Source organism: Cygnus atratus, chromosome 1 (genome assembly GCF_013377495.2).
Source record: "Cygnus atratus isolate AKBS03 ecotype Queensland, Australia chromosome 1, CAtr_DNAZoo_HiC_assembly, whole genome shotgun sequence".
NCBI classification, from domain to species: Eukaryota; Metazoa; Chordata; class Aves; order Anseriformes; family Anatidae; genus Cygnus; species Cygnus atratus.
Window position 1 is genome coordinate 24070785 of NC_066362.1, and position 18052 is coordinate 24088836.

The 18052-nt window shown below is 37.3% G+C and overlaps 1 protein-coding gene across 12 annotated transcripts in view; it reads left to right on the plus strand.

Annotated features, from left to right (window-relative positions):
• The window catches only part of CADPS2 (calcium dependent secretion activator 2), a 312131-nt gene that overhangs the window by 156951 nt on the left and 137128 nt on the right, over positions 1 to 18052 (plus strand). For all 12 annotated transcript variants that reach the window (XM_035559395.1, XM_035559401.1, XM_035559404.1 and 9 more), the window contains exon 8: positions 4917 to 5056. In XM_035559395.1, coding sequence (XP_035415288.1) covers positions 4917 to 5056 — 140 coding nt within the window. The remainder of the gene's footprint in view (positions 1 to 4916; positions 5057 to 18052) is intronic.

Here is an 18052-nt window from a genome sequence, read left to right on the forward strand (position 1 = left end):
GTGCCAAATAATAATGGGTGATTATTTCATAACATAAAATTTGCCTGTCCTTTCTGCTTGCACTGGCATCATTTATCTTTTCAAATCACTGCATTTTAAAACACAAAAGAAAAAGCCTTCCACAGAATGAATTATTAGACCTGTTGCATGATGAAAGCTTCAATACAGTTGAGGGAGCATATCATCTTATGTGCAGGGTACTTAGTGTTTTACATTGTTTTAAATAAGCACAGATTGCTGCAGAAGTGTCTTGGATAGAGCATGGGAGTTGGAGAACTTGGTTTCTCCAGTTCATCCTGGGGCTTTTTGCATAAGTCTGTGTGTATTACTTATTCTGAACAGAGCTGGCAGTCCTGCTTATGATTAAGGGCATGTGTCATAAGATTCAGTTTTCAATTGCTTGTAACTTAGCCAGACTTCAGCTGTTCAGGCTGAAGTTTTTCATCCCAGGTGTGGAATAAAATAAAATGTGCTTTTGGTCAATGACAAAAAGCAATAATTTGTAGTGCTCTTTGTACTCTGGAAGAACAAATGAGGCATGGGGAATTGTTTTGTCCCTTAAACTCTTCTGTCTTTCCCACTGGGGACTATATAGTTTGAAGAAAGAAGGGCAAGAAGCTGTTCAGGGAGCATTGTGGGCCTGGGTGCCTGGAGCAGCATGGGCTCCCTGGAGCAGGTGGCGGAGCAGGTCCTTGAAGCCAGGGAGCAGGGCAGGATGGGGACACGGTGGGCATTGGCGACCTCTCTGGGGACAGGAATGAGCTGAGGGTTTGGTCTGTTTTTTGAAGATGTCACAGGCTGTGTTATGAAGAGGCTGTTACTGGGCTGCACCTTTATTTTCTTTAAGGCCAACTGGTGTGAGGTGTACTGAAGGTGAGAGGGGAATTTTCTTGGTTTGTTTTTGTCATAGCATATCAGCTGTCATCTGCCAGTCATCCAGGACATTATGGAGTAGCTACTTCTTTACTTTCATCTCTTTGCTTGTGCGGGGATCCAAAACTCAGTGTAGTCTGCTCAGACTTACTCCAGTTATCAAGGTCTGATGCCCAAGGCCTGAGATCTCAAAATGTGTCTTAGACCACCCCCAACTTGTTAAATCTTTCTTAGCTTGAATACTTGGGTTAGAAGGGCAGGTAACTCCAGCACTTGGGATCAGCTCCTGAATATTGGGAGGGGAAGGGCGGGATGGAAAAGGGGAGCAGCCGAGATGCAAGGACATGAATTGGCTGAAACTGAACTGAGCTGTGTGTGTGGCTTGGGGGAAAAGGAGAGATTATCCTGACTCTTGATTTTTCTCAAGTGTGTTTCCAGCTTGCTGCTCAGCTGGCCTCTTAGTTTTGTTGGTCCCCTTTGAAGGCTGTATTATCTTTTGACAGCATGACAGCTGCGACCAGGGATGGTTAGCTCGAGAGCCTTATCTTAACTGTAAGAATACTGATGTTTTCTGTGTAGCGCTTTTGACTCTGAACCTTCTGCTTGTTTATCTGCTCTGAGAAAGCAAGATTGTCACAAGTTCAGTTTGTTTCAGCTTTCAGGGTATTTTGCACAGCTCACCCCTTCTTTCAAAGCTTTTTTTTTAAAGGAGGATATGATCAATGTGCCAAAGAGAGAGGAGAGTTAAGAGCTGTTCAGCTGGATTAACTCTTTGGCTCAGGTGCACTTCAAATAACATCTTGTATTGTGATCCTGCTGGGGACTTAAATACGCAGCTGAATTACAGTAAATGATGATTAGTTAAGTCCTGGAGTGATATTAGCTGAATATATTTCAACCTGTGATACTTCAGGTCCAGGTGAGAAACTCTGCATCAGCCATTTACAATAGAGAAACAGTGTTTTGAGAACCTTCCCTTGCACAAATATGTAAGTGTGCTGCTCTATAACATTTAAGATTTCTGTATTTATTTCACATCCACATGAGAAGGGGCATTGCCACTTCGTCAGTTACCAGACCACAGCTGTGTATTTTTAATGATCACGAGATGATTGGATTTACTGCTTTACCTCAACTCTTAGTGTTGTGATACTGTTAAATTGCCTTTAATCGGCTGACACAATGCAATGCACAGCAGCTATGTTTACTGTGTAGTAGTATTCTGGTCATAAATAGCACATTATGCATTATTAGTGCACATTACCTGTTAGGTTACTTATTTTTAAAAAGTCCTAGAATAACAACTTCTGGTTTCCTGTGCTACTGCTGAGTAATCTACAGTGAGGATGTTCACAGGTATAGGAACAATAAAATAACAACGTGAAACAAAATAAAAATTAATTCAGAAATATATGATGTAGTAGGGATTTTATAAAACTTTCAGAAGTATCAGGCATAGTGAAAGAGTATTCTGTAGGTGAGTTTTGTGTCCTCCAGAGAAGAGCTATGAGTTGATACCATTTTATTTTCTTATAAGTAGACTATACACCTAGAGCTACATCTGTAAGATTAAAATCCAATAAACAGTGCTGAAAGTACATCTGAGACAAACAGTCTGGACAAACAATCTGGAAAGTTTCTCAGTGGGCAATGGAAATAACATTGCATTGCATCTCTGTGGAGAAGATGCTTTTAATCCAAATTTCAGCAACTTTTCCTGTCTTGAGAAGTTTACACAGTGTTTTGGTTTCAGTGATTTCAGCGGAGCTCACAATTTGTGCCACTCAATACGATGCACAGTGGTTAGGATTTGCCCTTTCAGGAATATTAGGCTTAAGTTTACTGCGAAGATGGTTAATACCTACAGAATACTCTGTGTGCATGTGTAAATGGGTGTTTTTGTACAGTGATAAAAATGTTTGATGATAAAGTTCTTGAAATACAGTTTGTAGACTCTAGTCTTTTTAGCTCTCGTTGTTTAAGGCTGGAAGGAATGGCAAAGTTTAATACAAACACAACACAGTGTATATCTAAGTATTCTGCCAGATACTTACTCATTGTAAGAGGTTTGAAAACAAAGCTCCAAAATACTTCTTTAAAAATTCAGAAAAGGAATTGTCAGTACTGAAGTTATGAATTAATTATACACTTGTCAGCTTATATTTTCATCAGCATTCTAAAAAATCAAAAAGTTGACAGGAGAAAGATGTCACTTGAGATGCATGAGCGGTAATAAGCTGTTACAGGAGAATAGTAACTACAGCCTGTAGAAAAGAAAAAATTCATGGCATCACCTACAGTCCTATATGAATGCCAAGTGATTAAATGCAAGGAATGAGTAATAATTCTGTTTATATAATCTTGTATTTAAAAAGGTAAACAAGCTAAAAGTTGTTTCTGTTTGAGGCTTCAGAACTCAAAGGTTGCCATTCTCATAATGCTCTTCAAGGGACGGCTTTTACTTAGAAGGAAAATGAACGTGCTTCTTGGGAGGGAGGGAGTAAGCTCTGTTATAAATAGTATTTGCTATGCATTTGCAAAAAGAAAAAAAATCACTTTCTGATTTATGACAACGAATATATTGTTTTTTCTTCTATCTCTTTGAAAGGTACTGAGTGTACTCAATAGTTCTGACAGGTTATTTCTCCCACTGCCATAGAAGTTGCACCCTTGATTAGGGGTGATGCATCGTATTTTTCTACTTTGCTAGTGCCCCTTATATTATTGGGGTGCAGGAATGTGTTTCTGCAAAGTATGAGGAGCTGAAGGCCTTTGGTTTACATCATCTTTCAGATGATTATATCTGAATGACACTCGTAATATTTTGGGCTTCATAATAACCACTAGATTTATGCTTGCTTGAAGATTCTTACTCAAATCCTTGATTAACATTCCTGATAACAGAGGGGAGAGTATATTGTGTTTTATATATATGACACAAGTACTATGTATAAGAAATTAATTTGGTGGTTAACTTTGTGATTAATTTCAGTTTCCAAAAAATAAAAGATGTGGAGAACACTGCATTTCAGAATTTTATTTTTTTAGATACTGTTTTGTGACAATGGTAATTCAGAACTCACTGAATGTTACAAAAGTCTCCGAAATAATGTGTTTAGACTGTATTAAAGTCGAAATTGATTTAGAAGTTGTATTCATAACAAGAATGAAGGGAAATCATATTTCAGCAACACTTAACTGCTAAACATGTGACTATAGTTGAGGATTTAATTAAGCAGTAATATTGAATTGTACTAGCTATAAATGGATAAGCTTTTTGGATGGTAAATAAATATTTAACAGTTTGTGACCAATAGTAGTCTAAAATCAATGTTTAATGAGTAAAATTATCAGTAAATTTATATTAATGTTTTAGTTAAGTAGTTAAAAATTCTTTTTTTTCTTTTTGTCTTTCACTGTCAATTTAGCAAAATGTTTGTGTATTGCATGTGAACTGGACGTGGTGTCTTTTATTTATTATAATGCATTTGCAGCAAAGATGCTTTGGGATTAATCTCTGATTTCTGTAATTTTTACTATAATTGTTTTTTATTAATGCTATTGATTCAATAATGGAGTTAGTAAGAAAGAGCGTATTTTGGTTTTATTTGCTCAAGCAATGTCACTAGTTAAGTCACTAGGTAACTAGTGCTATAGCATATCGTTTCAATTGCGTGTTCCCAGTAGTGCACTGAGCAATATGAAAGTTTAGGCTCTTGTTTAACTCTATGTGACCATCTTAAGGTGTTAACAGTTGCTCATTGTTTAAAACTGTTAAATCAGAATGAACTAATGCAGGATTTTTTTTAAAAGTCATAATGTGAAGACTTCCATTTCTAATAAATGAGTCAGTTCATTTTGAAAATTCTTCTATTGTATTAGGATTGCATCAAATGGTTTACTAGATTTATGAAACCTTTTTTTTAAGTTGTCTATCATATTGGAGGAGATGCAACAAGTATCTGAACTGCTTATAAGTTTCTGTTAAAGAGTAGCAGACTTTTTCTGTCAGCTTACTGAAGCGTTTATTTTATGACTTGCAGGTAGTGTTGTATCCAACATCCAACAGCTCAAAGTCACCTGATCTACATAAAATGATAGTCCCCAAAAACAGCCAGGACAGTGACTTGAAAATTAAACTGGCAGTGAGAATGGATAAACCACCTCACATGAAGCACTGTGGGTAAGTATCCATTTTCTGTCTGCCTGTATTTTATTTTTTTGCTTCATTGTGCCTGTATTTAACAGCATATAGATAACAATATAAAGATTGTAAAACAATATAAATCTATACAGCAGTTGCTATGGCATGGAATTGTGTTATATCCTTCTTTTATACATAAAGTTTGAAATAGTCAGGAATAACGTCCAATTCAGAAGTTCAGTGGGGTGTAAAGACAGATGATGAGCTGACTAACATGCAAAACTAAAAGTACAGCACCAGTTAGAAACTGGTTTTAAATGTTGTAATTTGTAGCACTTTGGAAAAAACAAATTCAATACTTAGGAAATTAACATTTTTCTATTAACCTCAGTGTGGTGGTATTTGCAACACTGTCTCTCCCTTTCTTCCTCTGTCCACTGTCTGGTGTTTCTCTTGAAAAGCATTTGGGTAAGTGTACCAGTTTAAGGATGTTTTTCTGTCTAAGACTGAAACTATATGCAATAGATTATTTTTAAAAACAGCCCCCTGCCTAACTGCCACCACTATTCCTCATCTCAACTGCAAAAGCAGGCAATGTTGCCTGCAGTAAGCAAGGCTCTGTCTCTTGTTATAAAGCAATCACCAGAGCTCTTTTTCAACTTTCTAACTTGTTTTGAATTCAGTGGAAGTACATTTCAAAAGAGAACTCTTCTAGATGTTAATATATAATTAGCAATGGCTGTACTATTTAGACTTCTTTTTAATCTCTCCCTGTTAATATTCTGCTTGTTGCAGTTGTGAAAATTTCCCATATGTGATACTATCTTTCTTATTCCTTTTTTTTTTTTTAAAAAAAAAAAACTTACATAAGTTTTGGCAAAGCTGTAATTAGGCTGAAATTTCCCATTTACCTACCTCAGCCCTCATTTTGATTTTGGGAAAAGTAGAACTGATCAGGACTGTAACAATGAGACTTGCTGGCTGCAGCCTGCAGTTGGTAACCAGCAGATTGGGAGGACAGAGAGGGAAAGCAGGCATGGAGACAGAGGGGTGGCCCAAACTGTTGTGCTTAGAGATTGGGGCTGAGATGAGAAGACCTAGAAGTAGGGCTGCAAATCCGTGTATAAGGGAAATATGATCATGTTGCAGGAGCGAGCAAGCTGATATGAGTAAGGTGGAAGGAGTGGAGAGGGCTTAGGGAGGAGAGAAAAGTGTTACTCTGTACTAAAATGTGATGCTCTCCTGTCAGTCCCCTCCCTCTTCCCTGCTTGGTAATTGTGACACATACATGTCTGGATTTGGTCCACTAGCATGATTTCAGTCTTCTAGAGCTGTAAGGTATTGGACTAACTGAAGCAGTGAGTGCTGCAGAGATGGCACAGTGCTGCCCATGTTCTTCAGCAGTTTGTCACAAAGCATAGACAGTGCTGGGATACAAGGACTGATTTGTGACTCTCAGTACCCTTAATTCCTTCTACCTGTCTGCAACACATCAGATTTCTTCACAGGGTGTTAAGACAGGCAACCAACTAATGTGAGTGTGGTTCTGCCGGTGAAACAGATTAACCCTTGCTTAATTCAAATACTTCATTGACAGAAACTAATAGGGCAATAATAACTGAAATTAGTATAGCAGTAGCATTTAACAAAGCACTTGTTGAACCACATGAGTAACAAATAGTACACAACAGATTCATTTAACTCGCACTTGACCTGGCATGGTTTTATACTTCATTTTACAGCTACCTCAGGGAGGTTGTGCTCTCATGCATCGCTCCCAACAGATGACAGGTTGCTGATCCACATGCTGTCCACAGATAAAATTAGGGTATAGCGTGCAGCTTTTTTGACTGGGGTCCAGCAACAGGGATAAGGTTTCAGTGCTTCCTCCCATTGTGCTTCAGGTTTCTCCACAGAGATTGGCTCAGGCAGGGGGTGTTCTTGTGGGGTCTTCAGAGGGTCTTCCTCACCATCCAGTTTGCTTTTCCATACTAGTTTATGTCACTAATCTTGTCTGAACATTACATGGGTTGTCCAATAAAATGTTACTTTCAAGGATTTAACTCAATCATCATTTTCACCTACTGTTTCTGGTTACTTCCTCACACTGCCTTTGGATACTAATCTTCTGGCACAGTTGTTTACTTCTCCGTTTTACTGTAGGGTCACTGCTGTCACTATTCTCCAGGCAAAAACTGGTTTTCATCTTCCCACCAAAAATGCTCAAGGTCAGTCATAGTTTCCCTTCCTTACAGCTATTAGCTATAAAGATTGTTACCTACACATTTGTCTAGCAAAGTCAGGGCACCGAGGGAGAGCTGTATGGTTTCCTCCATCATAAATATATACGAAATTAAATAAAATGTTAATGACGCCTATATTAACCATTGAAAGAGTTGATGAAATATTTTATGACAGCGCTGGAGTTGCAGTGAGAGTGAAGAAGAGGATGTTTATTTGGAGGGAAATAACCAAACTGCTAGAAGAATTATTAAATTCAGGAACCCTTACTGTAAGGAAAAGACATCACTGAGGCACTGTCTGCTGCCTTCTCTTGACTTCTTCTGTGAGTAAAAGCATTGTACTAAGTGGACATTTGCAATGTTTTCAAGAGAGGTTCCTGTCCAATTCATCACACATTAAATCTATTCATGTTCAGGACTGATTCTTCATTTATCTGAGAAATCCTCATTTATGCAGGGGCTGGAAAACATGCAGCAAATGAAGGAGAGTATTATGGGAGGCAGAGGAATATTTTGTGCTACAGGTAGCTGAGGAGTGTCTGGAAGAGCTAGTTTTTATCCCTGATTGTGCTAAACGGAGGAACTAGTCTGCCACCTGTAGTAACTGGTGATATGTCCCTCATTTCTTGTGCTCAGTTTGATAATCTGGAATGTGATTTCATAGTGGTGCCCAACATTCACAAGACAGCTGAAATCAGTGGAAACTGGCCTATAAATCTACATATAGATAAAAGTTTTATTAACTCAGTTTAGTTATGAAGTTGTCATAAACACTTGAAGGTAAATCTTGGAAAGCAACTGGTAGAATGAGCTCAGGGAAGAAGGGAGGCAGCAGCCGCTTCAGTCACACAGGACCAGAGGCTTGCACTCTGCCAGCCAGTGTTGTTGTGGTGCCAGGCTCTGCAGCTCTCTGGTGAGCCTGCATGAGGTAGAAAAGCAAATAACTTGATTCTGGCTATAAATTGGTGTTTGCATAACATGCAGTGAAACAGGCCATAGGAGAAAGTAAATTGCTGAAGAGCTGGAAGGCAACTGCTGCTATCCTGAAGAGTGAAAAGTACTGGGACGTTTTTCCTTTTTTCTTTTTTCTTTTTCCTTTTTCCTTTTTCCTGTTTGGTATGTAGTCAGATATTTAAGCACAGTGTCATAGTGTACACAAAAAGGGGAAAAATGAAAGGGTGTGTTCAGTCTTATTTCTGGACTTTTGTCATTTGGGCAAGTTGTATTTTAATAACAGGCTTTTAATGTAGTTAGTGTGATTATCCACCTTACATTGTAATTCTTCAGCTTCTTTTTCAGAAACATCTCATGTTTTATCTTTGCCCAATCTTTCACCTAGACAACTTGCATTAACCATGTGGCAGAGTTAACAAGCAAACATACAAGGTTCCTATTTGTCTCATTGGAGAAAAAGGCAATCTGTTGGCATTAAGTAGTGCCTTCCAGCTGGGAATCTCAAAATGTATTCAAAATTAAATTAAAATCTTACCACACAGCCAATTTCAGAAAGAGGGATCTTATTAGACAAATGCTATATCAAGATTAAAAAAAAATAAAAAATTAAATTAAATTTTAAAAAAAAGGTAATATGAAACCTGTTTGTCAGATATAGGAGCTATGCTTAAATATTTCAGATTCTGCAGGATCAGTAAAACCAACGGGCCCAAACTAATTGTGGGTTTACAATTTTATTTCTCGGAAAAAGTTTCTCCTATTTAAAACTGACTTAATTTATTGACACAGGACATGCTGACAGTCTTCAAAACCTGTCTTGCATTTATGCTTCAAGAATATTCAGTTTTGTAAATTATACTGTCTTGTAATTGGATTGATATTTTAAATTCACAAACAATATTCTGGACTGCAGCACCTTCAGATCATGTTCCTCTTTAAATTTCCGTCATAACAAATAATTATATTTCAAATGAAATCACAAACTTGGATTTTTTTTTCAATGCTAATTGAAACCTTTCTAAGAGCAAGAAATAACAATTCTTATGATTCAACACTATAATGAATCTCAGTTGCAGTTGATTTGTACATCTGCAAAAAAGAGGTTTTAAAGACTACTCATATGCATCTTACTATTTATTTCAGATATTTCTTTTAATGCTTGCATGAAAGGCTGTCACAGTATGAAACAACCTGAAGGATACGTAACAATCCTTTTCTAATTAAACCCTGTCGATAGATTAGAAGGGGAAGCATGCACTGGTAGAATATTCTGAGTAATGACAAGGTAAATGTCACTCATTAAGGGGAAATTGTAGAACAGTTCTGAGTATTGGCAATTCATGATACTTCAGATTCCTTTCTCATCATTTGTAATGTATTCTCACAGATTTCAGTAACCTTTCCCTAGTCTAAAATGCAAAGTACATTCAAGAGATTTATCTTCTATATTAATCCAACAACCATACAATAGAAACATTTCTATTCATTTCTTCCACTACAGTCTTGAATCTAAAACAAATCATCAGAAGAAATTAAAAAAAAAAAAAAAAAGAAGGCCTATAAACTTCCTTTATAAAATGCTAAAATCTTGTTTATTTCTGTCAATCTAGAATAGCAATGTTAGGGAGTGTTTGCTTCAGGGAGGCTGATTTGCCTGTCCTTATCTCATAATTAAATCCGGGTTGAAAACCCAAGAAGGACAGGTTAATCCACTCAAGACATGTGGGTTGTGTTAAATACCTTCTTCTAATGCATTTTCTTTTTGAAGTACATTTGCATATCCATGTGCATTTAAAACATGCATTATTTTTTAAAGTATATGTCAGTTGAGTTGTCTGTTAGCATAGCCTAGTGGTTACTGAAGGGTATTATTCCATTGCCTTCAATCTTGACATAAAAATGGAATATTGAGATTTTTATCACATAGCTTAATTAAAAAAGATAAGTAAAGTTTAATAATAATATTTAAAAAAGGAGATAAAAAATAATGTAAAATTCTTACAAATTGACCAGCCTAAACAGGATAATATTACAAAGTAGTATTATTTAGTTTTGACTTCCAAAGTAAAACATTTCAGTATATTTCTTTTTTCTGGAACTTTTTCCAAGATTTAAATGGAAAAATTTATCCCTATAAATTCTGCTTTCTGTTGTGACATGTTGCATTTAGAATTGTTCATAGAATCACAAAATGGCTGAGGTTGGAAGGGACCTCTGGAGGCCATCTGGTCCAACCCCCTGCTCAGCTAGGGACACCTACAGCAGGTTGCACAGGACCATGTCCAGGTGGCTTTTGAAGATCTCCAAGGAGGGAGACTCCACAACCTCCCTGGGCAACCTGTGTCAGTGTTCAGTCACCCTCAAGTAAAGAAGTGCTTCTTGATGTTCAGACAAAATCTCCTGTATTTCAGTTTGTGCCTATTGCCACCTGTCCTGTCACTGGGCACCGCTGAAAAGAGCCTGGCTCCATCCTCTTTGCAGCTGCCTTTCAAATATTTATAGAGATTGGTGAGATCCTCCCTGACCCTCCTCTTCTCCAGGCTAAACAGTCCTAGTTCTCTCAGCCGTTTCTCACAGGAGATGCTGCAGTCCCTTCATCATCTTTGTGGCCCTTGGTTGGACCCTCTAGAGTATGTCTGTGTCTCTCTTGTACTGGCTAGGGAGCCAGTAACTGGACACAATACCCCAGGTGTGGCCTCACCAGTGCTGAGTAGAGGGCAAGGATCAACTCCCTTGACCTGATGGCAACACTTTGCCTAATGCAGCCTAGGATACCACTGGCCTTCTTTGCTGCAAGGTCACACTGCTGGCTCATGTTCAACTTGGTGTTCACCAGGACCCCCAGACCCTTTTCTGCCAAGCTGTGTTCCAGCTGGGTGGCCCCCAGCATGTACTGGTGACTGGAGTTGTTCCTACCCAGGTCCAGGACTTTGCACTTCTGCTTGTTGAACTGTGTGAGGTTGTACCTTTGATTTCTTAAACTTTTGTATATGGAATATACATTCTGCAAGAACTTGGTTATCTATGTGCCTTGATTTTCTCCCTCTCTCTCATTTTGAAAGCAATTATTTTATCAACCTTTTTTGAACATACACTCTCCAAAATTGTATGGAATCATTTGATTTTTTTTCTCTTAAAACTTTTTTTTTTTTTATATTATTATTTGTATGGGTGTATTTTAAGAATATAAGGATCACCATGAATTTGCAAACCTTTTAAAAAGTCTTTCCTCTTGTACACCTGGATTGACTGAAATATTCTTAGGAGAGCATTTATAATCAATAAATATAGCCCCTGGTCCCCATATGTGACTGAAATCACACGTATTTTCTGCTGTTGCTGTAGTTTTAGAGCTAAAGAATATATCTTAGAGTAATGTCCTGGCTAACAGTCTTCCAAGATGCAAAATTAGAGGATAAGTATATTTCCCCTCATTTTTTTATGACACTTTTCACCCACTGATAGAGTTCATTGGAGAGGAAGGCAAGTATAATTATCTCTGTTTTACAGACAAGTGAAATGAAGCACAGGCATGAATAGCGATCACCCAAGGTCACAGGCAATTCAGTGACAGAGCTGAGGATAGCACTGGGGTCTGCTGGCTCCTCTGTTGGTATGGTTGTAGTGTGTGACTGTCACCTGGATAAACTGTTGTCATAGCTACTAGCAAGCCTACAAGTCAATTAAAAAGACCTGCATGGACACTGAAGTCAGCCAGAATGAGGATGTTGCCAGCTCTTGTATGCTGTTTGTCCATGGTCACCTAGCAAAGGGCAGGACAGGGAACAGAATTAGCTTTATAATTTCAAGTTGTATCATTTGAAGGCTGATCTGAAGATGAGATCTATTTCAAGTATCATTATTTCAGAAAAATGTGTGAGGTGACCACAGTAAAACGACTCTATTTCAAGTCTAGGCTACTTTTACAGATAAAGATGTCAAGAATACCGTCACACCTCTTGTAGCAAGTGCTGTATGAGCTCTGTTGCAGATAGACCTTTATGCTGCTTATAGTGAATTTGAAACTGGTTTCAGGCCTTTCTCTGAGCCAAAACAAAATATAGCATTTTTTTTCTTAGAACCAGTAGGTATACAGTCGCTTCAATGGGAGAAAAGTTTTAGAAAACTGTATGTATCCAACATCTTAGAAAATCCTTCCTAATAATTTTTATGATATGGTAATATGTACCATGGATATATTCAATGTTACTATTTTCCATTAGATAAAAACAGTAACTTTCTACACTACTTTTCAACAGTTAGTGAAAATGTTTTTCTCATTAGTGAATATTGTACATTTTTTTCTCATAAAAGAGAGAGAGACCTGCCTGAGAGGTTCCATTTTTTTTTTTTCATTTATCAACACAGCATAATTGCATGAATCAAATGTTAAGATAAGTAGATATTTGTCAAACTACAGCATTTCTTCATCTACATACATAAACTCTTCTGTATCTCTTTATAACATTTGATTTGTCTTTTCAAGTTTGCGTGCAGCACATCTGTTAGAAACCATAAAGTCAGTATATTAGCACCATCTAGCTTTCTATTTGTTGCTATTACACTTTTGCTTCCAGCTTAAAAGAGGGTGGCAGAGCATTGACTTCAGCTGCTGCTTTGAAGAGTGGGATTCTCGCTGTCCTTTGGCAGAAGGCTTATTTTTCAGGTTGTGAACGTAAGACTGGAGGTATAAGCAAAGTAAAATGTTAGGAACTGTTGAGCTTGTTTGAATTTTACAAATCTATTCATCACATTTGGAATCCTTTCCTCACTATAGCAGCCCCAAATTTAGATAGTTAGGCTATGTCAGAGTAATCCAAGTTCTCTCAAAAATCACTAGATGTGGAGGAATGCCTTGACAGGGTTTTTTATGAATGCTAAGGTATTGGCAGTAGGAAAATTTAAAAAATGGGGGGGAGGGGGAAGGTAAACATGTAGCGGTAAGGTACACCAGAGTCTTCTCTCTATGTATTGCATTTAGAAGTGTAGATTATGTACTAAATTAAAATTAATGACAAATCATCAGACAACAAAGTTTACAAGAGCAAGAGGCAGGCTTTGATCCTCTTTTTGCTTTTGCCTAATTCAGTTTCTCAAATCTATATTGAGGTCAGACTATAAGTAGCTACCCAAGTGATTTTTATAAGCTAAATCTCTTTTTATTTTAAGTGAAACTCAAGCTGCTTTGATAGATAGCGAGATCATTTTGCTACAGATAACCACAAGGTTCAGAGAAATACCATCTTCACTCATAGTGAGATTTCCTACTAGCTATAAATATTGATCTCTAAATAACGTAGTGTCTATGTATATGCTCTTACGAAAAATAATGAAATAAAATCAATATTTTAAGTGAAATATGTTGGAATTTCAATTAATCCCTGTGAGGACTTTTTGTTTGTACCAGGGGTAGTTTAGGGATTCTGATGTCCTCCAACACGTACAGGTTGTTCCATTTGGGAGCACAGATGCTTGTTTTGTATTTTTTAACATCAGCAGTTTTGTTCAAAGCGTTTGCTTATCATAAGAACTGTCAATCTGTAAGAAATAATATGAGGGGAGAATATCAGTGTTCCTTATAATTTCTATTACAATTTCTGTTAGAATTACTCCCTAATTGGTCTCAAATACATTTAGGAGTTAGATCTGTCTACAGATACTTGACAGGGATTGCCCATTGCCATCTGTGGTGTCAAGCCTTCCAGTGTTGTGAGGTGACCTACAACTCATATACAAATTCTGTATGAAAAGGGAAGGTATTGCTACCAGTCTTCTACAAGATAATCCTATCACAGGAATCAAGTGTGTATTCAAGTCATCTGGGTCTAGGCCAAAATTATTCACTCTCTCTAGCAATTTCAAGCAATTTGAAAAGAAGAGCTTTTCTTGTCTCTCCTGTTGCTGGCAAATGGGATAGTGTTTTTTTTGTTTGTAGCTGGCCTCAAAATTAGTGCCTAAGTTGTCCTAAGAACCTCTTTCTCATCTACTCATGGTTCTAAAGTGTTTTTAAACACTAATGAGGATGTCAGTAATAAGGAAGATGAACAAAAATAGGCATATCTAAAGGGTCTTTGCTTGTGAAGACACATCAAGCAGAAGTGAGATAGAGATTTTTTTTTTAATCTAAACAATATATTTCAGATATGACCATTTGAGGAAGTCAGAATTGGGTTTGGTGGCATTATCTTTTTACACCAAGATCATCAGTACCATCAGTCTTGCATGTCATGGTGCATACCGTTAAGGAGATGTGTGAGTGTGTGTGTGTAAGAGGGCAGATGCATGCAAAATTATACCTGGCCAGCTCTCCACCCTGACTAAAAACTGTCTGAGAGTGTCATGCTAGCACCAGTGCTGAAGAACTTTTGGGTCACCAGCTTGGTTACTTGCTTTTTAATTAGTTGGCTCATAGCTCAGACTTGAGGCATGTGCAATGCCACCTCGTTTGGTTGTCATATACAGAGGACTTTTGAGACACTGCATAAAGGAAGATTTCAGTGTGGTCTTTGACAGGAAGGCATAAACAAATATCAGAGTGTCAGTTAGGTTTCATTGGCACTGAAGGGAGAAAAGGAAGGAGTGCAAAGTGTCATGTTCCAACCCATATTCAACCTAGACCTAGCAAGACTGTTATCTTTTAGGGCTAATCAAGACAAGTGCTGTACCTGTATGTAGTTCTCCGGTGCTGAAGGAAACTGCAGTACTGCCTGTGCCCTACTCAGCACCTCTTAGAGAAGAAGTGTTGCGAAGCTAAAGAAGGTGGCTGTGGTCAACTTTCAAACACAGCTGACTGTTGAAGAGAAAAAGTGATTCCAGTTCAAAATGTGAGCAGCAACAGGAGTATACAGCACAGCAAAACTGCTTCATATTCAGGAATGGCTGCTCTGATTTTTACATCAAGGCATGCCAAAGTGTCAACTAACAAGCAGCACCACATATTTATCTGTGTAGAGCATGTGTTTTCTACGGAAGAAATGATCCCACAAGAAGGATCTGTCAGTAACTGAAAAGCATTCTGGCTGGGAACTGCAGAGTAATTTGGGAGATGTAAAATGCAGCAGTGTGAAATTTATTGCTGATTACCTCCATTTGGAAAGAAGTAGCATTACTGATCTGTAACTGAACTGCACTTCATGTTGCATGATGTTACCCAGTTATTTTTAAACAACACGAACTTTTTACTAATACTTAGGAAGAGGAAATTACATTTCTTCTCAACAGTAATTCTGAGACAGTTGCTGACTCCAAAGATCCAAGACCCTGAAACACAAATGTGTGAGTATCCCTTTCTTCAAGATAGACTCACGTATCCAGCTCAGAGTAAACCCAAGTGTTTCAAGAACTTCTGGCACATGGAGTGTCCAGCTGAAGGAATGAGACTAGTTAGGAAGCTCCACAGGTAATCATGCCCTTTCTGTAAGCATACTGGTCTCTGGCTTATGGCATAATTTTTAACTTTCTAAAAGAAGTTAGTTCCATCAGTTTGCATTAATTCTTTTGATATGATCTGAATGCTTGACTGTTATGGTTAATAAAAACATACATCTGTTTGGATGATTGTTTCTGTCATTTGAAATAAAAAGTTGCAAAATGATAGTGTAAATTATTGATGGGAATAAATCAACTGCAGATGTGCCAATCACAAATTAACAGTTGGGTTTACCATGCTCCCTTTGGAGCATGAAGTTTTTGCTAAGCGGAAGGTGCAGGAAAACATTGGAAGGAAAGCAACTGTGAGAGTGACAGAAAATGGTTGCCCTGAGCTTGCAGGCAGAAAAGGAAAGGCATATGACAGAAGCCTGTGATGCACCTTTTAATGACCATGAACAAGAGAACTGAGTAAACTTGGGGTTGTTAGGTGTTGCAGAATCTGACAGTTCTTTAATATATTTTAACAGACAAAATGCTTTGCTTCGAAACAAAATTATTTTTAATTTGCTACTATTTTATGCAGTCATTACCTCTTCCCATGTTATCGCTGCACCACAAGAAATAGTGAGTTCACTTAGAAGATTCTGGGTACATATTGCCGGTCTGGTAGTCCCTAAACAAGAAAATTGCCCCATAATAGCAACTTGAATATGCCCTGATAAGAGAGATTTGTGGCTCTGCCTTAACCTTTTTTCATCCTTTGGGTGATCTTCACAAGAGCCACGCAGGTGAAAGGTCTTCTGGACTATAGTAACAGAGCAATGGGCACCTCATCCAGCACAAGCTTTTACTTCTGTGATCAGAGGTCATTGTCTTCTGCAAGATCCAGCATGGGAAACACAAGAGGGACATTCCCTCGGCACTGGATGAAAGCTCTCTTTAAAACCCTTGCCAGTTCTGTCCTACCAGAATGGTAATGGATAAATGTGAGTAGCTATCTGACAACAATATTAACATCCAGTTAACACTCAGTTAATAAGCATGGTATGACTCATGTTCTCAAAGCTTTATTTTGGGCTGACCACACAAACAGGTTCGTTATGGTCGTATTACTATCCTTTTCAGAGGCATGAAAACTAGAAATACATTTTTGTTTTCACTCAGCATCTGAGCTCCTGATGATGTGATCCAACCACAGGCAATGCTGTCCTAAGAACGTTGCCTATTCTGTTTTTGTCTGTTTCAGGTATTGTTACATCTAAAGCTCTGTGATTTCTTCCTCTAAATTTTTATAAATAAATGCAGGTTTGAGTTTATTACAATTATTTTTGAATAGCAACTGTATATGTTAAATAGATCTGGCAGAAAATGAACTACAGAGAGAAGATTTGAATAGCTGAAATATTCTGAAATTTTCAGAAGAAAAAATCAGGGAGGCCTTGGAAAATGAGAACAAACAAAAATAAAAAAAAATAAAGCAGTGACTTACAGTTCAACAAGAATATTAGTCAAATTTTGACCCATAATCAATAAGCAATTTTAATTTGGAATGTAATAGCAGTGGCTTAGATTTTTTTTTTGTTTGTTTAGTCAGAGGGTCAAAAATGTCATTCATGTAGCTATAATTATCTTCTGTTTCTTGATAAATTCTGACAAACTCATCCTCATTTTGATATTCATAAGGCCATTTGTTCATATATATATTAAGGTAAAAATTTCCTGCATTTGTTATAACAGCATGATGGAATGGCCTGATTTTAATTCACTTTTACGGATGTATGGATGCCTTGCTATTATTATTCCCCAGTGCCTCATAGTAGTATTTTCTGTTACGCTACTTTAAATTGTGCTAAATGCTAGAATTTTTATCGTGCTAAATGAATACTAGCATTTTGCCATGAAAAAAGAAAAGTGCTAATGTGTTAACTGTCTTCTTTTAAAGTGATTTTGATATTGCACAATTCTGCAAAATCAATTGACTGTAATCAGTTACTTTTTAAAAAGGAAAATTGAACTTCATGAAAAATGACACATTAAAATTACATTAGTGATTGATTGGATAATGATGATGGGTTAATGCAAAATTACTATGGAAGGAAGAAGCAAAAATGTTTATCCTGCTGCTAGATCCTTAGAGAACAGATTATAGCTATGAGCCTGATTTTCAGTGCTTCCCACAGTAATTGCTTCTGAGGAGGCATGGGGAATCTTCAAGACCTTAATGATATGCCACTGCCACTTTAATTGCTAAGAGAAGCCAAGAGAATCCTAATTGCCAAGAGAAGCATTACTAATTAAGGTGTCATTCTTCATTCATTCCATAGTAATTAATCTGAAATATTTGTAAAAGCTGAGATATAAATTTAGATCCAAACTCACTTAGCTTAACCACAACATACTTTACATGAAAAGTATCTATGGGTTAAGCAAGGTTAATAGTCAAAAACATGAAAGTATACTTTTTTTT